Genomic DNA, 26,215 nt, shown 5'->3' with positions numbered 1-26,215 from the left:
ATTACTAGCATCACTGACAGAAATACCACACCATGGGCACGTCGCCATAGTGTAATAGGCGTTCGAGACAAACCCAGCCTGAGCATATCGTATTCCAAAGCCATTTCCTTGGTATCCAAAATATCATATAAGTCTGTTACACTCATATTCGTACCTATTATCATTTTGTACAATAAAGCGTCTAGGTTGTAACGCTATAATATGATACGGCTGTGCAAAAACATCCCACGTAAAATTCTTGAGGTAACATTGCTTCGTTGCACAGCTTAAATATAGGTTTTCCAAGTAACATCCATCATCTTCCTTGTCCCATAGATATTGTCTGCATAATTTCGTCAATACTTTGAAATTATTTGAACTTGTAATGATACATCGTTGGTTTGTGACAATGATGACAAATGCACTGGCATTAATCTTTTCTACCGTTTCTGGGGCATAGTTTGCAAGCTTCATTTTGCTTCTCCGATGATAAATGTTCTTTAATTTGGACCCTTGAGTCTTCTTTTTTATAACATTCTTCCATCTGTAATGCTTTTTCCTCTTTAAGTTTTTCTCTCGTACCTTATGTGATGAAAGATGTTTCTTACCTTTCTTCTTTTTCTTTTTCTTATGTCTGGAATGCTTAAGAACTTTATCTTTGAAGTATTCACCACTGTCATCCTTGTCTAGATACTTTCCTTTCGGAGTTGGAATGTCTAAATTCAGAGCATCTTTACTTGTACCAAGGCAGATTTCTTTATTTCCTCTTGTGGACTCAACAGATGCATGTTCTTTCTCTCCTTTGCCGTGGTCTGAAAGCAGTGTTAACCTTATATTCATATCCGGAACTTTATACAAAGTTGCAAGAGTGGGAACGAGAGAGGTGGTGGATAAAAGCATTATAATGATCAGTAACAATAGCAAGTAAAGTTTGATGGTGACTTAGATCAACTGCAGATAAATTTAAACGTTTGAATTACTGAATGGCAGCGCATTTACTGTTCTGCCATGTAAAGTTTGGAGTTCTCTACTTTTAATTTAAGCCAAATTTCATGTTTAACTTGCAAGCGTCTCATTTATGTAGTTATGACAAACTGGGCGGCTATGCAAACAGTACACTTCCTCTATCATTTAATCTTAGCTTGGTTTGAAAGCACAACTATGAATTGTTATGTGTCATAAATATAATATATGTATGCTGAATCTTGATAAAAGGGAACTTTTTAAAGTCTAGTAGCCTTTTGATGAAAAAAATAAATATAATGGTATATCATAGATATACTGAATATATATATATATATATATATATATATAGAGAGAGAGAGAGAGAGAGAGAGAGAGAGAGAATCGCACAATTAGTGCCCTTAGATACTGTTTAAGTATGACTATTCATGCAGGATTGAGTGGGTAACAAAAATGTTCACGAAATTATATCCATTACGAAACGTTGAAATTGAGCTTGTGTATTAAGATAACATTGTGACACCAAGAAAGTTTATCCGAACATTATTTTATCTTTTACTCCTAACCCACTTAAACATATCGGCACGAATATATCTCATTTTACGGTAGATGTGGCAATGAAAACATTTGGTACTTTGATCCTTCATCAAATAAGAAGTATATTGTCATTATATTTATTCGTTCACGTGTGCATGCAATTCTTTATCTCGCTTAACAATGTGAAATTTTCCCGAATTTTGCGCTGGTCAAAATAAATAAATTTTATCCTACCAATAGATTAGTTTAGGCATTAATCTATGTCGCTATACACCTGGCGCCATTGATGTATGTATTACAACGCGTTAAAGTGTACACAGACTATCTTTAATACAAAATTCAAACTGTTGGGCTTGAAATAGAGAATGGGGTAGATAATATTTTGGCATGTATTTTAAACGGAATGGATAATATGGACATCTAATATTGGGTATTTATTTTTGTTTCAGAGACTCGGCCAATCTCGTCCCTGATATAAATCCTTTTACATCGCATTAGACGTCCCTTTCGAACCCGCGCACATCGAAGTTATTATTTTAAAGTCCATTCTTTAAGATCAGAAGTGTGGTCATTGGATTAAAACGAAGCCCGTTCATGCTAGTTTATGAATATGATAGAAATGTATCTTAATCGAATGGTGTGCACTTTAGAGAATCGTTTTGACCATTTGTACTTGTGCCTACAAAACATAGTCGCTAGCAATGGGCCTACAATCATGGTAATAGAACCACTATACTTAAAGTGCTATCAGATCTTAGAAAAAGCATATTGCAATCTCAGAAGAATATCACGATGAGAAAGAAATACCTTCTTAAAGAAGTAATGAAACGTAACATTCCAGTAAATGAAAGTATCCATTTTCATAAAATAGCTAAGGCGCATTACATATTGCATAAGCACATGCATCTATAAAACTGAATAAAACCGAAGCAAAGAAACAGTCGGGTTTAAGAGAACATTTAGGGGCTAAAACGTTGCGATCTCTACAAATAAGATTTCACAAGAATTTCGAAAGACTTTGGATTAAAGAAGACCTGTAAACAACTTGTAGATCTTATTCCTAGTCTAGCGTATAGACGAGCCCAAACAGATTAATTTCGAATCTTACAAGGTCATTTACGTGTCAAAACATGTTTTACTCCAAGTAATATATCCATCCAAAAGAAAACTGATTTTTTAAAAACTAAATAACGATTTGAAATGCATTCAAACAGAATGTGACACTCTATTTAAGTACAATGTATATGTGTAAATATATTATGATGCTACCTTCATTGTTGTCAGTCTTCAAATCTTCCATCTCATTCATGAATGTTGTTTGTTGCAGCGGCAATTTCTCCAGTCTGTGATCTAGGCTCGCGAAGGGACCGCGCCTGCTTTCGGCTTTGTCATTAGTGACTAATCGAATATCATCAACTTGATCACTTTTGTATGTCTTGGTGAACTCTTGCTTGTACGAACCATAAGGTAGTTGTTTCAAGTCAGCAACATTTCGTTCAATCTTTTTCTGGAATTCGTCACATATAGGGGCTGATAGTCTGTAAAGAATTCCTTCGATTTCTGAAAACAACTCGTCTGATTTAGATGGTGACAATCTTGTACATGCAATGTGTGCAACATACTCATTTCTTAAATCTTTCAGTCTCATTATGTCGGCACCAGCTGAAAAGCTGGTATCTGGGCAGTCATTCACCCATCCCATTACAGGTGGTTGAATGACACAGGTCTTCATGAGTAGGACATACATCAGTGTCATATCAAATTTCTTCAAGTCAGCGAAACCCTTTGCAGGATACAGCAACGACCATTGCTTTTCTGTCAAAACATTTCGCGTCTTTAATTTTTGCAAATAGTCTTTCTTCGACTCGAGGAAACTTGTGATTTGTTGATCACGTAAGGTTGGATACGTCTGAAGTTCTTTGAACCATGACTTTGTAAGGTACACTAGCTCATCTGACGATTCATTCGATGACTCGAGCTGATGATTCCAGCTAGTAAGCTTATCGTGTAGGTTCATATGCCATGCACTATAATAGTGGTAGACCATTCCTAGACATTGAGAACATGATAAATCTTCACCTGCTTCTCTCAACTGATACTTCTCACAATTTAGAAGTTGTGAGACTCCATTCTCCATTGAATAGTAAAGTTTTTGAATCTGTATATGCCATTCTTTAAAAAAGCTGCAAATTTCTGGTTCATAACAATGCAAAGAGTTTTGTACTTCTAGTTTGCATCCTTCTATAAGCAAAGTAAGTCCGTCTTTTGATTGACCTAAGCCGTTCTGAATTCTGCTTCCAAGATCTGCCATCAGACTTCTTGTTGTCTCGTCATTCTTTTTGATTAGTTGCATGAACATTTTGATACCGCATTGATATAGATGGTTAAATTCATCGTAAGCCTTTTTCAGTATGATTTGTAAAGACATTATCTCATTGGAAATTCCTTCTATATGAGTTAACCACGAGGTCAGAATGTCTTTCTTAATCGGATGAATCTTCATAAAGGCTTGTATGTTGGTCTTAATGTCTATGAGAACGGGAAGTTCTTGTCCTTTTCCAACACGTGTCAGGTCGCTCAAGGCAGAAATAATCGGCTGAAGAATATGTTGACTAACTTCATCCAGACGACTAAACTGCTGCCAAAGTGAAGTCCATAACTCCCTACATCTTCTGGATTGAACACAGTGTTCAGCTTTCATTTGCCATAATTTACGGCACCCATCGAAACAGGCAATAGAAATGTGAAAGTGAAGTAATGCTTCGAATACTTCACCACCAACATCAATCAAGCATTTTACGAACCTAACCCAGTTAGCCTCATCCATGACAGTTCTGTTAAATCAATATGAACGTTATTGCTCCCAAATGAAAAATAAAATGTCCTTAAACACGACTCAAATCTTCAGGGCTGATTCACACCTGGAAGTAACAAAGTAAAGTGAACTTTAGTTTAACGTATCTTCTGGCGAATTAATATTGATACGCAAATGAGTCATCGCCTTCTCCAAACAAGTAATGTTTCATCCAACATGAATATTAACAAAGTAAACAGTCAGCGGTTCCTTCACATCATATTAGTGTAATGATGTCGGTACGGTAAGTAATTAGTTAATAATAATGGATGATATTTGGAAGATACATTAACAGTCTTTCCTTTCCCTCATTTGCGATCTATCATTTTATCTATTTACTGGGAAGCAGACGAAATAAATGTTTGTTTTTAGCATTATGGAAGAAATCTCAATTATACCTTTTGATAAAGATTAAATAAAGTTTCATTCTTTTCTTAATTTTAATTTGTGAATATGCTGTAAAAGTTCAGTTTTGAGGGTTCCTTAAGGTTGTGCTCTACAGTTTTATAAAATAACTTTAGCAGTCATGAAAACAGAGAAAACAAATTTTGCAATAGTAAGCAATAGTAGGTTCTGAAAGTTCAATGAATGAATTGCAAAATATAACAGATGAAGAATCGTTTTTCAATTAACCTTAGAAGTCCAGGAAGCTAAAAGAGAAAGAGAACTAGCAATGTTTAGAGAGAGGCACATCTGAAGAAAGGCCAAACTATATACTGTATAACCCAAATTACACCTATCAATCATAAACCAAAAAACGGGGAGTTAAAAGTTTAACAAATATGTAAGACGAATACGGTCACTTTTAACAACCAGGATAATCAACGAGAAAACCCTAGAAAATTCTTTTTCTTAAAAAGCCAAGCCGTATGCAAAGTATGAAACTATAAAACGGAACCATAGAGCTATCGAGCCCGAAAAGCATGAGTCATCTTCCGCAAATGTAAGCAAGTTTTAGGGGACGTCAATATCATACCAAGCTGCATATTGCTGGGCGAGCCGTCATCGCGGCCCTCCCCACTGGCACACAAAACTTCATCCCAATTAAGGTAATTTCCCAATGCTAGGATGAAAGCAAGTGGAACGTAGCGGATAAATTCGACCCGGTGAGGGCTGAAGCCGGCATCAGCAGGGTGGTGGTCTAAACCACTCCAGAATATACCTAGGTTTCTTACTCACATCAATTGTCCTTATTACGAAATGGTTTATCTGGAGGCAGCAGCGATATATGATCTCTATGATATTAAATACATGGACACCCTCAGAGACGAAGACCTTAACTGCATCGTTCAACATGCTCTATGAACATGCTACCTAACGCAATATCGTTGTTGTTGTTGTATGGGTTAACGCCATTTATCAGCACACGATAGACTATACATGGCGGCCAGTATTAATGGTGGAGGAAGAACCTGTGAAAACCCCAGAAAGAACCACCGACCCACGAGAAGCTACTGGCAAGCTTTCTCACATACCCACATTAGCCGAATCCGAGACTCGAACCCAAGCAGACAGGGGTGAGATGGCAGTGATCCGTAACGGAGAGCGCTTTAGACCACTCGGCCACTCGGGGCCCCACGCAATATCGTAAAAGAGAGCTCCCAGAAGATGGGTACATAAAAGGGAAGAAACCATCAACGACGTGGCCGACTGGAAACATCCTCAAGCACAAGATAATTATTAACAATATGCCAGGTAAGGACATCTACAACAGCGTGGAACTATTGTTCAAACGGCCAGAGATGGAGCTTATCGTTCACAATAGGAACGCGTGGCCGACGACACTCCAATTCGAGGAAGTGAGCGAGATAGACCTTGCAGAGAACGTTGTTTGGGAGGCAATCCAGGAAGCCACAAACAACGAGTCAAACGCTATGAGGGACCTTGACGAAGTCAATGTTTAAAAGCTGAACCGCAAGTTTGTGGAGCAGTTTGTACTGGAAGATGAAAGTTTTTTTTTAAACCAGGATAAATACGCGTCTATTCCTTGTATGTGCAGAAAATACGCAGATAACCCCAAGAAACTTTAGGCTAAACTCTTCAACCAAGTTTCTGCCATAATTATACATAGAGCTGGAAATCGCGTTCACAGCCACGCTAGTAGATGTTCAGTGGGCATGCGATGAGTTTTGGCAAGGCGGACCTGGAACCATAACGATCGCTACGACACATATAAAAATTGTACGCGTCGATATGCTGCCTGTTTAGGAACTGATGTGTGCACCCCGTACTTTAAACATGCCATGAAAGAACTCGCATGGAGATTAACCTCTCACTGCCCATAGAGATCCTTACGGGATTCAGACAGCTAAGGAAATGTGTATCTGCACCTTGAACAATCCAGTAATATCTACTGGGATCGACCGGTACTTAAGCAATCCCTGCAGAGCCAAAGGCGAGATAGCACGCAGCGCTCTTCCTTTCACTTCCATCGCGCTGTTGAAATTTATGGTAGACTGGCGTGTTCTGGTATATCGAAGTAGCCAAGCCAAACATCACCAACAGGTAAAAGACAAAGGTCCAATTACTAGAAGACAAGGAATTATTAAACATTGTTATAGACAAGTGCAAAGGATTGCAGGTGCTTGACGTGCCGACTGGTCACTGATCTACTGGCTGGGGAAGAATGCCGACCACTATGAAGAGGTGTGGAAGACCGTAGGTAAAAAGGACAAGGATCTTAAAAAATCTTAAAAATGAGGATAAGCCATGATTCCTTGCTACAAAATGCACAAGACCCTTTCCACTGTTATGCAATTTATCCGCATAGTAGCGCAGAATCGGATTTGACAGCTCTTATTTGACAGCACTTTCCGAGTACACCGGTACCGCTAGTATAATACCCAAACGACAAACAGCGCCATTACATTCTTATTACCCTCATGAGGGACAGACGATAAGCTTGTAGTTGGTGCTAATCGACATCGTGGATGTAACAGCTGCAGCCTCCAGACATACTGTGGAAACTCGAGGCTGACTCTTTAGCTATGCACAGTACCCAGAGGGCTTACCATTGCGAACCCGGACAAGGTATGGATTGTCAAGGATGAGTTTGATTAGTCCTCGCTCGTGCCTCTGGCAATGTCGCATGTGAAGTACCTGTCTCAACTTGAGCGTGTAACTGTGTCACCTATTATAGGGACCAAGCTACGTACGTTTACAAAGAAGGAATACCTCTCCATTTAACGCAGACACAACGTCAGGCAACCTCCTTAGTTTCTCAGTGCTCTGTTTTGCGGGTAATGTGTTGGGGGTTAACAATATCTATTGAGGGGTACTGGTGCCCTAACAGCTGCATAGCCCAAGTAAGTTAGACCTTCCCCGGTGCGCTGCGTGAGGTGGACGCTGGTCTCCCATCACCTCACCTGCACGACACCGCGTCCATAAACTCCATATCATGGTCAATCTGTACCAGATTGGTTACATTAGCGGCCCCCACCCCACACATACAGATACGTGACAAAGCTTCGACGACACTAAACTCCTTCATTTTTGTTAAGAGCTCTGCCTACCTGTAGCGCTGACAACATCAATCACGGTCAGAGTACAACTGTAAGTGCATCTCCCATTCGTGTCGTGTGGAAAAAATATCTGGACCACTCTGCCGTAGCTGTTTATACTCAGCTCAAAAAGTAGCGACGGCTTGAAAGATCCGATTTGTTAAACGACTCGAAGTCGAGTGGCACAAAGAACCTGTTTGCAATAGAGTTATTGTGTTCATAAGCGGTAACCATAACACAGGCGTACAGCGGCTGCGTTTTCATCATCGATTCCCTGGTAGATCGCGTTGGTCCTCTCCTTTTCGGTTAAGATGAGATTCTTCAAGGAACCCCGGATGCCTGCACTGTCGATAGACGCCGCTTCATTGCCTTTAACTACTCATTCTCTTTATTTCAATCAGGGTGGCAAACTACAATCACTTATCGTCGAACAGATATAATATCCTGAGATATCATGTTTATTTTAGATAGCTATTAATGAACTGAAGCCACCGAAGAGCATTTTTTGTTATTTTTTTTTTAAAATGGGGTATTTATGAGAAACTATAGACCACCTGAGGTACTAGCTGGTGACAAGTGGTCAGAGGACTATCAAATTATAGTTTCAAAGTCGTATAGACAGGAAATTATTTGTCAAGCCCATGAAACACCTTTGGTTGATTATATAGAGATCAATAAGACCAATCAGAAGATCTTGAATCATTTTCATTGGCCAAAAATTTAAAGTAATGTTTGTAAATAATGTAGATTTTATCACATTTCTCAAATGTTAGGAAAACCCAATCATTTGACGAACCATTTAACAGAATGATGGTAGACTGTTTCGTTCCCTTGTCTAAGATCAAGTCAGGCAAGCAATACTTACTGACCATAATATGTGCGTCTACAAGATATCTAGAGTCAATACGTTTGAGAATTATTAAAACTAAAATAATAGTAAAAGCTTAGATACAAAGTTTTGCTCAATTTGTCCTTCACAAACTAACCAATGCGATCAAGGGTAAATTTTTATACCTGTAATTTTCCAGCAATTTATTTATGAATTAGGCATTCAGAAATTCATATCAACAGTGAAATTACGATACGACAGAACCACAATGGAGAGAGCTTTTGAGTCTGGTGATACAGTTCTGTCTTGCACACCTATACAATAAAATCCTTTCGAGGCTAAATACTATTGCCCTCGCCAAGCTGACAAGAAAGTAAGCGATTTATACCAAATCATCAATACTCCTGTGTGGCGAAAACAAAATCAATTGTGTCATATACATATGGTAGAGGAGTATGTTGATAGAGATAGCCAGGTTAATGCTATTGTAATTTAACATTGTATGTTGGATATAGCCTTGTCCAAAATCAAGTTTGTTTTTCACTTGACCTGAATTATTGATTTTTTAATTCTGTAAACAATTAATACATAGTTAAAATATTCTTTACGTGTAATGATTGAATAGTATTCGCATTATGAAAATAAGTAAACATGTTTATTTAGGTCTGGGTCTAGATTATTGGGATTCCCCTGGCGTACGTGACATAGTCTAGGTTATATATTATAATTTTAGTAACAGACTTTCTGATTATAACTAACATTTGTGTGGGGTAAACATTAAGAAGTTTCTATAAAAGGTTATTATATATATATATATATATATAGAGAGAGAGAGAGAGAGAGAGAGAGAGAGCAGTCTTTAGTAATTGACTCTGCATATTCCCTTGTATATCTTACGTTTCATTCAAAATATGCAATCTCCAATCAGTGGTGTTTTTTTGTTTTTTTAAAAATTCACTTTAATGTTGCTTAAGACTGAGCTTAGGTCATTGTCAAGATAGGTTGATTGATTGATTGGTTGGATTTACGTTGCGTGCGCCTAGAAGGGTATGTACGTCAAGATAGGTACATAACCACAAGACAATGCAATAGTATGCTTGAAATGCTGAATGCTGTTAATATCATCGTGGTACCATCAACGCAAATAGAATTTAGATTCGTGGTAGCTGTGATAATATTACGTTCAAACGAGATTTGTTTTGCCTACTGACACAGTAGATTCGCCAAATATTGAATCAACGGTAATACAACTTTCGATCATGAGTTCAACAATGCGGTTTGTTGTCCAGCTGAATGGAACCCGTTTCACATTAATGTCGTTTTTTAATGTTTGCACAGTAATTATATGAATAGCAGAGAAAGATTTAAACTGAAAGTAAAATTTTGTACCATCAGTGCTAGTTTGTAAGGGACAGCGACTGCATATTACGGTGTCACAATGATTGGACACGGTAGGTAGGAAATTCCAGTTTAAATTTAGACTGTGATTATAGTAAAACCCCATGCTAGTTTAGCTTCAGAAACGCAGAGAAAGAACCTATACCACCTTTAAAGATCCAACGTATTACTCTTTTGAAATATTTTAAGCAATATATTCATCATCTAGGTAGGGAGTAATTATGTATTACACATTCACGTTCATCTAGTATACAATTACTGATACATTTTTATGGGTAGTGCCTATACGCTTAAAAAATATCATACAGTCATGAATTACACGAGTATCTCTCTTCTAATAGTATGTAAAGTAGTCTTTATGAGCAACCGGTTTTCTAAAATTTGTTTCAACAAATAAAATAGAACTTTTATCTTACCTCCGCTGACGAAATACGGCCTTCACGTTGATCAGTGCGCATAACAGTTATTTATAGGCATTAGTCAAATTGCAAATCCCCAAAATGGGATTGGCTACTCAAAACTCAACTGTATATAAAACTAACTTAATTTTGAAAACAATAACATGCCTTGAATAATTAAATCATATTATTATTCAGAGAGTATTATACTTAAACAAATATTCTCGGCACAATACACTAAACAGTTCGGATAACGATAATTTTTTATTACGTAAATGCACATATATGTAGTTTTAGTAGTTGACATATAGAGAAAACTAACACCTCCATGTAATGCTAATTTTACATCTATATCCATCTTCTCTAGCTTATATGTTGAGCACTAGATGTAGTTGAATGTCATCGAACACAAAATGATTTATAAATTGTTAATATCAAATCAATTTCGCAAAGATATATTGAGAAAAAGTCAACAAAGAGGTGATATAAATATTTCACAAGTTTAACATAAAACTAATAATCACAATGCCAATAGATAATGCTTATTTGAATCCAAGTTTGATGGCATAAATATGTAGTCAAGACCATTTGTTTTACAAAACAAACTGCAAGAGACGAAATATGATGATTTATCAGTTTCAAACATCTTGTCAAATATCCAACCTTGGTTTAAAAATGCGAATTTTACAGATAACCAGATAACCTTGAGTTATGCAGCAACACCTTTGTAAGTAACAACACTTAGCAATAAGAAGAGAGTATAAATACTTTTATATTTGGGTAAATACATACGTTTTATGCGGCAAAGTTTACAGTATGAAGATCTAGCATTTTGCACAACATGAGTCTACAATTTTGAAAGAAACAGAGATATATGTTATGGAAAACAAACTGCTTCACTATATGTGCTATTTAGGTATGATATATATATATATATATATATATATATATATATATATATATATATATACACACAGAGTGAGAGAGAGAATTATAAATATACACCAGACAGAACGGAGAGTGTTATCCCTGGATTCTATAGAAGAACGCTTGATAATAGTAGGCAGAATCATATATATATATATATATATATATATATATATATATATATATATATATATATATATATATATAGTATCTTCCCATGTAACTAATGTACTTGCTTGCAATGTCTGATGCCACAAGTAGTAAATGGTGGCACCCTAGCGTCAAGGGGAATTAGCATTACAAGACCCCTTGGGCAACTCTAGCGTCAAGGGAAAATTAACATGGAGAAAAATCGTGGGTCAGATTAGCGTCAAGGGAAATTAACATGGAGAAAAATCGTGAGACAATCTAGCGTCAAGGGGAATTTAACATGGGAATAAATCGTGGGACTGTCTAGCGTCAAGGGGAATTGAACATGGAGAAAAATCGTGGGACTGTCTAGCGTCAAGGGGAATTTAACATATGGAAATTGAACATGGTGGGTCTGTATAGCGTCAAGGGGAATTGAACATGGTGGGATTGTCTAGGGACAATGATGGTAGAGGGTCAAACACAACAGAGACAGAAACATACATACACTAGTACAAGCGTGCGATTTATATATAAAGCATTACCAAGCCTGAAATCTTGCTGGGGTGTTAAAAAATTTGCATAATTGTAATGATGCTATAAATAGCTATAATCAAGGAAATGCTCAACGACAAAATGGATGTGACTAAAAGTAACGCTAAAATGACGAAATTGTCCCAGAATTTAAAGGAAAATAAACATATCCCCGAAAATTAAGTTACAATGGTTTAGACTAAAATGGATAAAATTAGTAACTACTTACAATATCAACTTCTGTGACGATCGTGGATAAATACGTATGTATCTATAATCAGCTGAAATTCCTATGAAATCCCACTATCTATTTATAGCTCCAACTTGTGGGTTTTTCCTTTGGAAAATCCCACTATCTTTTTATAGCCTCAGCTTGAGTGACGTTCCTGTTTATGAATTCTAGTATATATGTATAGCTACAAAATGTGGAAATCCCCAAGTCGATATTTATAGTCTCAAAATTTCCAGCGTCAGTGACGTCACTGTACTGAACACTAGGGGATAAATGGCAACAGTGTTGCAAGTGGCTGACCTGAATACGCGCTACTGTAGGTAGGTAGGTAGAGTGTATCTGATAGGGATAAAGTGAGTTTTATAGGGACAAACAGAGACCAATACACACACACACACACACACACACAACATACGCGCGCAGACTCACACACACACACACACACACACAGAGGGAAGAGGAAAAAACAAACCCCAAAATATACTATCCACACTCGGGAGGAAGAAAAAAAAACAACCAAATATACGATCTGCACAACGTACGCGAACAAACACACACACACACACACACAACATACGCGCGCAGACTCACACACACACACACACACACACACAGACGGAAGAGGAAAAAACAAACCCCAAATATACTATCCACACTCGGGAGGAAGAAAAAAAAAACAACCAAATATACGATCTACACAACGTACGCGAACAAACACACACACACACACACACACACACAACATACGCGCGCAGACTCACACACACACACACACACACACACACACACACACACACACACACACACACACACACAGAGGGAAGAGGAAAAAACAAACCCCAAATATACTATCCACACTCGGGAGGAAGAAAAAAAACAGCCAAATATACGATCTACACAACGTACGCGAACACACACACATACACACACACACACACACACACACACAGAGGGAAGAGGAAGAAACAAACCCCAAATATACTATCAACACAGAAGGGAGATAATACAAACCCCAAATAAACTATCCACACAAACGTACGCGAACGCATACAAACCCGAAATATACTATCAACACAGAAGGGAGATAATACAAACCCCAAATAAACTATCCACACAAACGTACGCGAACGCATACAAACCCCAAATATACTATCAACACAGAAGGAGATAATACAAACCCCAAATAAACTATTCACACAAACGTACGCGAACACATACAAACCCAAAATATACTATCCACACAACGTCGCTAACGCATACAAACTCCAAATATGCTATCCACACTCGGGAGGAAGAAGGAAAACAACCAAATATACGATCTACACAACGTACGCGAACACACACACACACAGAGGGAAGAGAAAAAAACAAACCCCAAATATACTATCAACACAGAAGGGAGATAATACAAACCCCAAATAAACTATCCACACAAACGTACGCGAACGCATACAAACCCCAAATACACTATCAACACAGAAGGGAGATAATACAATCCCCAAATAAACTATCCACACAAACGTACGCGGACGCATACAAACCCCAAATACACTATCAACACAGAAGGGAGATAATACAAACCCCAAATAAACTATCCACACAAACGTACGCGAACGCATACAAACCCCAAATATACTATCCACACAACGTCGCTAACGCATACAAACCGCAAATATACTATCCACACTCGGGAGGAAGAAGAAGAAAAACAACCAAATATACGATCTACACAACGTACGCGAACACACACACACACACACACACACACACACGCACGCACACCACAGAGGGAAGAAGAAGAAAACCATTATACACTATCCACACGCAGTGAAGAAATAACCCTTTATATAAACTATCAACAGAGAGTGAAGAAAATAACCCATTATATTCCATCAACACAGAGTGAAGAAGAAAAAGTTTTTTGAAAGCACCTAAGCCCTCACCTGCAATGACCAACTCTGCCAAACACCTACACCCCACCCACCCCCACTCCCAACACTACAAAACCCATTTAACCCGTTATTTTATGGCATCAGTGTGTGATTTAGGAAACATCAAGACACAAAATGATGGACGAATAGACTGACTATTGTTTACGGACTTGCATGCCTAAAGAGCGTGCGTGAAGGAAAACATCCTTCCATTTCAATTCTAACTAAAACATGATCCAGAGGGATAGAGAGAGGTGAAAGAGCACAATTTCATAAAGTGTGAGTAAAAACAAAACATACCATCCTTATTATACAATGTCAAGACCAAGAGACACTTACGTTTTCTTTCTGGTCTATTCTCTTTTAGAAAGTAGTATGAAATTTCACATCAGGGCCAACGCATCGGCTCACATTGTCAATTTTTCCATTTCCATGTTTTTACTGGCACAAGTTCTTCATCATCTCCAATTTCTTCTTCTTCTGAATCCCTCTTCTCTGTTTCGTCTTGTTTTTGTTTCTTCTCTTTTCTCGTAGGGCACTCTGAATTCCAGTGTCCTTTCTCCTGACAACGATATTAGGTATCTTGACTTTTGTCTCTCTTTCTTAGACGAAGCAGGTATTCTGGAGACAAATACCCATTTACCTTTGCAGATATAGCAAACTTCATTAGCACTTACACACTTTCGTATGACTCTCATCAAATCAACGACCAAAAGAGTAAGTTTTGTTGCCACTTTCGCATGTGAATTATGCTTTCGTATGACTTTTAGCAAATATTTGACCAGCAGGTCGATCTGTGCTGACTCTTCCATCTTCTTGATCGTTTGAGAGCGGAATGAATACTCTGACGCTAAGACACTCTCCTTATATACATGGACCTGCTGCGTATGAAACCTAGTCAAATGTAATTTTGCAATAAGATGAAACGATTTCATTGAGGAAGTAAAAAGCAATGATGTACCGTATCGCCTCACACAAAACCTGAAGTTTTAGTTCAAATCCGTGTCAGCGATTTCGAAGACGACATAACTGAGCTTTAATCAATGCTCTCCAATTATGACACAAAACCACGAGTCCTGATTCACGCCAAAAGAAATTTCGTTCGGTCCATAAAAAATAGTATCACATCTGAGAAACGCAAAAACGAACTTCCAGAAAACTGAGAACGACGGCTTACACCTATAACGTAAATGTGTGAGTTCAAGTAGTGCGTAAAACTTAGTCAAATTAGATTTTTATAGTCAAGACGAAACGATCTCTTTTCGAATAAGAAAGCAGACACCAAGCGACAATGGCGATCCGTGTCACACAACACTTTTCAAAATGTATATTATCAGAGGTTTGTTCTAGCGATCTGCACGGTTAAATTAAATGTTGATGTATTTTGCAATAAGACGGACACAATTTCCATGGGATCGCCCATGGTACGATTGTTCGTGCATTAGTTTAATTTTTAAAAATATTTTTTATATAAATCGCCTATAGGATAGACCCAGTAAAGCATGGCCATTCTCGTCACTGTCTGAATAGCTACTTAAGTCAATTCGAAGCGAACGCGGTAAGAAAATAAGTATAGCCAATGAAATGGCTTACAACGGGTGATGCATTGTTTTGTTCTAGGGCTGTGTGGCATAATAATCCCTATGTTCTTGCGTTGTTACCATTACAGTGCAGACAGACTGAAATGTGAACTTACAAGCCCTCTTTGTGTGTGTTGTACCATTTCCTCTTACCACATCAAAATACTGAGCGTCACAGTATTGGTTCGCGTTTTCAAGCTGACCATTTTTTTTATATCTCACTTAAACATTTCGACATAAACACTTACATCGGTAGAGTCAGATCAGACGTGTTACAGTATTGAGGGGCATGCTATCTTTTCTTTTTCAAACTAATAAATTTGGGGTTTGTATGAAGTAAAGAACCGAAAGTACAGTGAAACTCAAGGATGATGACCCAATCTGTCTGTCTATTGATGCGTGTATTTATTTAAGAAGAAATATGACCTCTAAAACACAAAGAGATACGGCAAGCATGATTAGATTAAACACAACGATGTTTTCCTTCACGCCCGTGTAATTTAGAGTTTCAATCGTCTTTGAAGACAAACTTGGTCTCCTTTTGTAGGGCTTGAAATAATAAAAAAACTGAAAAATCTTAAGCACTTTGCTATAGATAATTTCATCAACAGACCAAACAACATAAATACCGTTACAACAATAGAAAGCCTTAAATCTTCTATCAAAAAGAAATGCATGAAAAAAATTAAAGATTAACGATAACTAACCAATGAAACCGAATTTAACAAAGGCAATAACATGTGAAGAAATGCCTCTCACTTTGGAAAGGTAGGCGAATGTACTCTGTCATGCACCGTCAACTTGAAAAAAATTATAAACAGAGAGAAACCTGAATTCAAAATTCAGTTGTTTCTTTTTCTTCAAAATTATTTCGTTTCTTTTTTCTTTTTTTTTTTTTGGAACAAATCTAAGCACTAATATAGAGTGGAAAAGGGAAAATGCACATACAAGCTTTGATATTTCTGAAAAAAGGAGGGGATATTCCTAACGTTCATAACCACCTATATATGCTTGGACTTGTCTGTGACTTATCCACAAAACAAGATATACATATTTCTGGTCAAGCTGCAAGTGTGTGCGTGTTTTTGAAAATGGTAAAAATTGGATATACAAATTTCTCGTGACACTTATAAAGTGAAGAGTCTGTGCAAGTGTCAAAAGCCAAAGTCATATAAGTTTTGTATTTTGTACGGCTTGTAAAGATTTCTACTTTAGAAAATGTGAAGTATCACAAGTTATTATCACAAACAGAAGTGGAACATAAGGGCTTGCAAGAAAGAAAATAACCCAGACAGTTGGTGTCATCAAGAGTGCTAGAGACGGTACCCGAACTTGCTTGTCTGCTTACTTGAATTAAAGTGATTTTCGCTCTAATGGAGCATGTATCACTGGTTTAATAACGCACCGCGTGATTTTTAATTACTCCTGGGGAAGGAAAGAAAGCCTCATCCCCCAGGCTTTTATGTACTCAGAGACTTTTTTTAAATTTAGCCACTCAGGTGTAGGACTAACTAGTCCTTAACAACCTGACTGAAAGACTTTAAACATGAGTGGGAATTGTCTCACCACACACTCATTTTTCTGTCCGAGCGTGGTAAAGGAGGAAAAAGGTGCTCAGCAAGACAGCCATGGATGTTAAGTACTCACCAAAACGCTAGCCCGTACTTATTTCAAATCAAGTCCCGTTTTTGCTAATGGACAATAAAAGGTACCAATAATGTGTTAACCACCTGTGCAATTAGTTCAAATCTAACGAGTCTGTTAAATTTCCTACTTCCTAACATATCTGTCTAATATTAGTACTTAGTGTACATAAAAATAGCCATACTGATCTTATTTTAAATTATTATGTCTAAGCGACATATACCAGTTTGGTCACTGTTAGGTTTAAAAAATTAAGTTTGTTGTGGTGTTCCAATGGGTCAAGTTTGTTTCGAGAATAGTTTAGTCAAGGAGGGATACCAAGCCAAATATGGTTCCCTATTTAATAAAAAGCAATCTTTTGGAGCCCTAAAAAAAGTCTGTTTTTTCTGTTAGAAGGTAACACGTCTCTCTTTTGCTTTCAAGTTCTTTCCCGCACTCCTAGTCTCATGATTCTTGATATCAGGAAATGCGTAGCCATGATGGGCGGTAATGTAAGCAGCGGTTTCTACCAGTTGACTGAGGGGGTATCCAGTGTAGGCTTGTCTGTAGAATTGGGGAAGAACTCTGACCCCTAATCCCCATTGAGAAGGTCTTGGTTTAAAGGTGTCTAGAGATTTGTAGGCAACGTATTGTATGGCTGTAATAAACTGCCCTGCTATGTTGACGTCATACAATGCTTGATCTAGCCCCATTTCGGTGTACTTCTCAACGAGGGTCAGCGTCCCCCTCCTCCTCAACCGCCTCAATTTCCTCTTCTGGTTCTGATACTAATTCTTCAGTTGAGGTAGATAGTTTCAAATCCGCTGCTATGGTGTCTGTCGCTGTTATTGTTGTTGTGGTTGTTCTTTCAGCTGAGATTGCCTGTAGTATCGGAGTGAGAAAAGAACGTAGTGCCTCCGATAATTACATTTGAGTTTGCCATACCGTTTGTGTAACATAATTAGACCTTTGTTTTGCCACCACTCTTTCCGGGACGGGTTGTTTGTTAGGTATAGTCGGCTGTTGACTAGCTGTTATTTGTGTTCTCGAGGTGGGTGGAGTGCTAACTGGCTAGGTCTGCATTTCTTGCTCCCGCTGCTGTTGCGTATATTTCTTCCCTCCACACCGAGTTCTGGACCTAATTCTTTAAATTTCGTTGTACCCGAACTTACATTATCCATATTATCACCAACAAAAGAAAACAAAACGCACAGACCTAAAAGAAACACTCATTCACTTTTTACAGAACATTACTATTTTTAAAATTTTGATAAGCGACGGAAACGAACAACTTAGAGTCACACTTTCTAACCAAGATAAAGAAATCATGTGCTGATAGACTCACTTCTGTATTTTTTCTTCTAACTGACTAACGTATCATAGGCAATGGAATGTGATTTCTTTTCGAGAGTATGGGGTAGCACTGAAATTTTTTTTTTGGAAGTTGAAGCTATGGCGATCGCTTAGGTTATAAGATGACGGCCTCCTGTGACGACAGGCTTTCTCACAGGATAAGGTCTGCTTCTTCGGAAAGAGAAGAAGAACTCTTTGGTGTCGATAAAACTGTTAACAAAGCCTCTGCCAGGTTCATGCTGCTGCTGCTGTTGCTGCTCTCTCTGCTGTTTATGAAGTCTGTACTTCTCCGTCCATTCTTCTTTCTCCTTCTTGAATTCCTCCTTGAAGAGCTCTTCTTTCAGGTCTTCAGTGACTTTCAACATTATGATATTGTCTATCTCTTCAGGTCTCGGTATCAGACTTGTCATGACCCTATGCAAATTCACATAGGCTTCGTTCAACTTGGCTTATCTTGAGCACATCTTCGTAGGAAGTTGAGTCGACAATGGATGGACAGACTGGAGACACAACACAACACAACATTTTTGAATTCAAAATTGTAGGTGTAAGCCGTCGTTCTCAGTTTTCTGGAAGTTCGTTTTTGCGTTTCTCAGATGTGATACTATTTTTTATGGACCGAACGAAATTTCTTTTGGCGTGAATCAGGACTCGTGGTTTTGTGTCATAATTGGAGAGCATTGATTAAAGCTCAGTTATGTCGTCTTCGAAATCGCTGACACGGATTTGAACTAAAACTTCAGGTTTTGTGTGAGGCGATACGGTACATCATTGCTTTTTACTTCCTCAATGAAATCGTTTCATCTTATTGCAAAATTACATTTGACTAGGTTTCATACGCAGCAGGTCCATGTATATAAGGAGAGTGTCTTAGCGTCAGAGTATTCATTCCGCTCTCAAACGATCAAGAAGATGGAAGAGTCAGCACAGATCGACCTGCTGGTCAAATATTTGCTAAAAGTCATACGAAAGCATAATTCACATGCGAAAGTGGCAACAAAACTTACTCTTTTGGTCGTTGATTTGATGAGAGTCATACGAAAGTGTGTAAGTGCTAATGAAGTTTGCTATATCTGCAAAGGTAAATGGGTATTTGTCTCCAGAATACCTGCTTCGTCTAAGAAAGAGAGACAAAAGTCAAGATACCTAATATCGTTGTCAGGAGAAAGGACACTGGAATTCAGAGTGCCCTACGAGAAAAGAGAAGAAACAAAAACAAGACGAAACAGAGAAGAGGGATTCAGAAGAAGAAGAAATTGGAGATGATGAAGAACTTGTGCCAGTAAAAACATGGAAATGGAAAAATTGACAATGTGAGCCGATGCGTTGGCCCTGATGTGAAATTTCATACTACTTTCTAAAAGAGAATAGACCAGAAAGAAAACGTAAGTGTCTCTTGGTCTTGACATTGTATAATAAGGATGGTGTGTTTTGTTTTTACTCACACTTTATGAAATTGTGCTCTTTCACCTCTCTCTATCCCTCTGGATCATGTTTTAGTTAGAATTGAAATGGAAGGATGTTTTCCTTCACGCACGCTCTTTAGGCATGCAAGTCCGTAAACAATAGTCAGTCTATTCGTCCATCATTTTGTGTCTTGATGTTTCCTAAATCACACACTGATGCCATAAAATAACGGGTTAAATGGGTTTTGTAGTGTTGGGAGTGGGGGTGGGTGGGGTGTAGGTGTTTGGCAGAGTTGGTCATTGCAGGTGAGGGCTTAGGTGCTTTCAAAAAACTTTTTCTTCTTCACTCTGTGTTGATGGAATATAATGGGTTATTTTCTTCACTCTCTGTTGATAGTTTATATAAAGGGTTATTTCTTCACTGCGTGTGGATAGTGTATAATGGTTTTCTTCTTCTTCCCTCTGTGGTGTGCGTGCGTGTGTGTGTGTGTGTGTGTGTGTGTGTGTTCGCGTACGTTGTGTAGATCGTATATTTGGTTGTTTTTCTTCTTCTTCCTCCCGAGTGTGGATAGTATATTTGCGGTTTGTATGCGTTAGCGACGTTGTGTGGATAGTATATTTGGGGTTTGTATGCGTTCGCGTACGTTTGTGTGGATAGTTTATTTGGGGTTTGTATTATCTCCCTTCTGTGTTGATAGTGTATTTGGGGTTTGTATGCGTTCGCGTACGTTTGTGTGGATAGTTTATTTGGGGATTGTATTATCTCCCTTCTGTGTTGATAGTGCATTTGGGGTTTGTATGCGTTCGCGTACGTTTGTGTGGATAGTTTATTTGGCGTTTGTATTATCTCCCTTCTGTGTTGATAGTATATTTGGGGTTTGTTTATTCCTCTTCCCTCTGTGTGTGTGTGTGTGTTCGCGTACGTTGTGTAGATCGTATATTTGGTTGTTTTTTCTTCTTCCTCCCGAGTGTGGATAGCATATTTGGAGTTTGTATGCGTTAGCGACGTTGTGTGGATAGTATATTTTGGGTTTGTATGTGTTCGCGTACGTTTGTGTGGATAGTTTATTTGGGGTTTGTATTATCTCCTTCTGTGTTGATAGTATATTTGGGGTTTGTATGCGTTCGCGTACGTTTGTGTGGATAGTTTATTTGGGGTTTGTATTATCTCCCTTCTGTGTTGATAGTATATTTCGGGTTTGTATGCGTTCGCGTACGTTTGTGTGGATAGTTTATTTGGGGTTTGTATTATCTCCCTTCTGTGTTGATAGTATATTTGGGGTTTGTTTCTTCCTCTTCCCTCTGTGTGTGTGTGTGTGTGTGTGTGTGTGTGTGTGTGTGTGTGTGTGTTCGCGTACGTTGTGTAGATCGTATATTTGGTTGTTTTTTCTTCTTCCTCCCGAGTGTGGATAGCATATTTGGAGTTTGTATGCGTTAGCGACGTTGTGTGGATAGTATATTTTGGGTTTGTATGTGTTCGCGTACGTTTGTGTGGATAGTTTATTTGGGGTTTGTATTATCTCATTCTGTGTTGATAGTATATTTGGGGTTTGTATGCGTTCGCGTACGTTTGTGTGGATAGTTTATTTGGGGTTTGTATTATCTCCCTTCTGTGTTGATAGTATATTTCGGGTTTGTATGCGTTCACGTACGTTTGTGTGGATAGTTTATTTGGGGTTTGTATTATCTCCCTTCTGTGTTGATAGTATGTTTGGGGTTTGTTTCTTCCTCTTCCCTCTGTGTGTGTGTGTGTGTGTGTGTGTGTGTGTGTGTGTATGTGTGTGTGTTCGCGTACGTTGTGTAGATCGTATATTTGGTTGTTTTTTTTCTTCCTCCCGAGTGTGGATAGTATATTTGGGGTTTGTTTTTTCCTCTTCCCTCTGTGTGTGTGTGTGTGTGTGTGTGTGAGTCTGCGCGCGTATGTTGTGTGTGTGTGTGTGTGTGTGTGTGTGTGTGTTTGTTCGCGTACGTTGTGTAGATCGTATATTTGGTTGTTTTTTTTTTTCCTCCCGAGTGTGGATAGTATATTTGGGGTTTGTTTTTTCCTCTTCCGTCTGTGTGTGTGTGTGTGTGTGTGTGTGAGTCTGCGCGCGTATGTTGTGTGTGTGTGTGTGTGTGTGTGTGTGTGTGTGTGTGTGTGTGTGTGTGTGTGTGTGTTTGTTCGCGTACGTTGTGTAGATCGTATATTTGGTTGTTTTTTTTTTCTTCCTCCCGAGTGTGGATAGTATATTTTGGGGTTTGTTTTTTCCTCTTCCCTCTGTGTGTGTGTGTGTGTGTGTGTGTGTGTTTGAGTCTGCGCGCGTATGTTGTGTGTGTGTGTGCGTGTGTGTGTATTGGTCTCTGTTTGTCCCTATAAAACTCACTTTATCCCTATCAGATACACTCTACCTACCTACCTACAGTAGCGCGTATTCAGGTCAGCCACTTGCAACACTGTTGCCATTTAGCCCCTAGTGTTCAGTACAGTGACGTCACTGACGCTGGAAATTTTGAGACTATAAATATCGACTTGGGGATTTCCACATTTTGTAGCTATACATATATACTAGAATTCATAAACAGGAACGTCACTCAAGCTGAGGCTATAAAAAGATAGTGGGATTTTCCAAAGGAAAAACCCACAAGTTGGAGCTATAAATAGATAGTGGGATTTCATAGGAATTTCAGCTGATTATAGATACATACGTATTTATCCACGATCGTCACAGAAGTTGATATTGTAAGTAGTTACTAATTTTATCCATTTTAGTCTAAACCATTGTAACTTAATTTTCGGGGATATGTTTATTTTCCTTTAAATTCTGGGACAATTTCGTCATTTTAGCGTTACTTTTAGTCACATCCATTTTGTCGTTGAGCATTTCCTTGATTATAGCTATTTATAGCATCATTACAATTATGCAAATTTTTTAACACCCCAGCAAGATTTCAGGTCTTGGTAATGCTTTATATATAAATCTCACGCTTGTACTAGTGTATGTATGTTTCTGTCTCTGTTGTGTTTGACCCTCTACCATCATTGTCCCTAGACAATCCCACCATGTTCAATTCCCCTTGACGCTATACAGACCCACCATGTTCAATTTCCATATGTTAAATTCCCCTTGACGCTAGACAGTCCCACGATTTTTCTCCATGTTCAATTCCCCTTGACGCTAGACAGTCCCACGATTTATTCCCATGTTAAATTCCCCTTGACGCTAGATTGTCCCACGATTTTTCTCCATCTTAATTTCCCTTGACGCTAATCTGACCCACGATTTTTCTCCATGTTAATTTTCCCTTGACGCTAGAGTTGCCCAAGGGGTCTTGTAATGCTAATTCCCCTTGACGCTAGGGTGCCCCCATTTACTACTGCCACATTATTACCAAAATTTATGAAATTGTTTCTCCGATTTAAGTTCAGTTTTTGTAATTGATTGTTGTACACTATCAGATTGTCCTAGATTGTTTCAGCAAAATCTCTTTTAAGATCTGCGGCATTGGTATTCCATGGTAAACCCAATATCAACATATGCAGGATTTTCAAATTCTTTCGTTTCAAATTAACAATTTATCTAATTTAACTTATATCACAATATGATTAATTACGAACATTGTCAAAAAAAGTTAATACACATTTTTCTTGATAGTTTCCTTTCACAATTTGATTTAAGATAGTTTTGTTGACAAAATTGCTTTGAAATGTACAATATTTATCCTTAAACATTGTTACTTTGGAGAATTTAGATAAAGTGTTAAAAGAAAAACAAAAAAGTACCTTATGCAACAAGGTAAAATTAAAAATAGTTTCAGGTTATTAAAACATGTTAATTTCATTGATTTGATTTGTTCATATTGTTTTTGTTTAATTATTGCAACATCGTCCAGTGTTATTTTCAATACCTATCGTTTTATAAGAATCTTTACTTCACATATTAAGCCAGGTGTTTAGCAGCAGAAAATCTCGCACTAAAAGTTACCAATGTGATAAGTATCATCGCGGCAGAGTCTCTTTCAGTAATTTGTTTGAATCTATTCAGACCCATGTCGTGAAATAACGATCTAGCGGAAATGGCAGAGCTATGTTCCGCTCGGCAACGATGCTCTTAGACTAGTTCAATACAGTACTACTAAACACCGCAAAGACGCTCAAACACAGTGCTTAGTCTGGTAAATACACGCAAACTAAAGGTGCATGATTACCTATTACCGATAAACCTGTTTACCTATATATTTTTTGTTTGTTGGTACGTACCACGATGGTTCTTTTTCACCGTACCGGTACGTCGGTAGTTTCCGTCTGTAAGGAATGTAAGGAAATTTTCGAGGAATCTTGTTACGACTTGAATGATATACATAACGTGTTTCATTATTCATGAGACAATTGTTTTGTTTTTACAAAACGGTTTTATCTGTAGCAAATTATTGGCAAAAAATATAATTATATTTATGATCATTTATTAAAATCTTTGACACCTGTCACGTATTCCAGCGTGGTGGCCAAATGAACTGTGAAAAGGTTTAAGGCAAAATCCAACGTTCGGAAAAAAAATCGGATTAAAAGAACCAACAACAAAAAAATCCACATGCCATGCTTTAGTGATTTACCTTCGTGTGTGTAAAATGCGTTAAGTAGATGTATTCCTTTGCAAGACTGCAAATCATCCTATGATTTTCAGGAGCACACCTAGTTTCTGTCTGAACTTTACGTAATTTCTCAAGTCCACTGAATATTTTATCGTTTGTTGAGTGTGTTAAATGTTTACTAAGCTCTCTGTGACAAATATCTTGCTCGGGTGTTGACATCCCACTCAAAGTTTCTCTGCCTATTATACCAATATTGTAGTTAGAGGTTTTAGTATCAAAACTTACCAATAGTCTCTTCATTGTCTTTCGCAGTATCAGCTATAGCAGCAGAGAGGGCGATCAGACCACTTTAGGGAATGGTCACCCTTGTTTTTCGACAAAAAAAAAATAGTGACCCTTCATAGAGGTCAATACCACGTCTACGATTATTGTTTGTCCCAAACAGAATTGTAGACAAGGCCCCCTCTGCTGCTATTAATTAAAAAATTGTTATATTAAAAATAATGGTACATCCAGAATCTCATACTGCAAGAATAGCACGAGAACGATTAGAAGCAATTAAAAAATTTCTTCCTGTCAGAGACTCATTTAGAAAAAATCTACAAGCGCAGCAAGAAGCACAAGTTGAGTACGAAGAAGAAACTAAAAAACTGTTTAAATCCGTCACTGAAGCGACTGAACAAGTTGCAACTGTCATCAAAGAAGATGTTCTTCCGGTATCAAAACAAACAGCAGAACAAACCGAAAAAATAGCAAGAAGAACTAAACAGACAAAGAAGATTTTACGAGATCTTCCAACTGATATAGCTGCGGCTCAACCTCCACCTGTCGGCGAAGAAATACTTGAAAGTATTGGAAAACTTCGTACTGAAGTTGCCGACGTGCAAAAAGAACATACACCTGAACCCGAACTAGTAGAAAAAAACGTAGAATTGATTGCAAAATTTAGGAAAGGGGTTGTTGAAGAAATTAGAAATCCTAAAGAAGACCAATTACCCGAAGCAATATTAAATATACTATTTAATAAATCTAGTATTTTAAAACCCCGTTATGAAAAAGTAAATGATGATAATCTTATTAAATATATATATCGCGTATATTACAACAAAAAACAAGCTAGAGGTCCAGAATATAAAATTATTAAAGAAGAAATAAAAAGACTTTAGAGAGAGAGACTGAAAAAACAAGAACAACTATCCCAGTATCAACTTCCTCCACCTTTACAACGTAAAAAAATTTCTGCGCCGGCAATGACATATTCACCGATAGATTCACCACATTGATTTCAAGTAAGTGACTCACCTGACATACCCCCGGTCACCACTGAAGTACTTTCTCTGGTGATGCAACCACCAGTATTTAAAACACCTCAAGATGAACCTAAAACAGGATCTGGTTTATGTCCTGATAATATCATTAATGATGTGTCACGGTTAGAAGTTCTCATAGGAGGAAAACGTGCCGGAAATAATT

General features: G+C 37.9%; 1 protein-coding gene across 1 annotated transcript; it reads right to left on the bottom strand.

The window, feature by feature from the left end:
• Positions 1-115: 115 nt before the first annotated feature.
• On the bottom strand, positions 116-10,513 carry LOC149797139 (uncharacterized). Its single transcript, XM_089961811.1, has 3 exons — positions 10,477-10,513; positions 2,749-4,400; positions 116-791 (listed from the first exon to the last, which is right to left on the bottom strand). The coding sequence occupies exons 2-3, from the start codon at positions 4,304-4,306 to the stop codon at positions 124-126; spliced, it is 2,226 nt and encodes a 741-aa protein (XP_089817937.1). The 5' UTR covers positions 4,307-4,400; positions 10,477-10,513; the 3' UTR covers positions 116-123.
• Positions 10,514-26,215: the final 15,702 nt, after the last annotated feature.

This window comes from Sinohyriopsis cumingii, chromosome 6, assembly GCF_028554795.1.
Source record: "Sinohyriopsis cumingii isolate HCF-2022 chromosome 6, ASM2855479v2, whole genome shotgun sequence".
Lineage (NCBI taxonomy): Eukaryota > Metazoa > Mollusca > Bivalvia > Unionida > Unionidae > Sinohyriopsis > Sinohyriopsis cumingii.
This window is presented reverse-complemented; position numbering and strand designations above follow the sequence as displayed.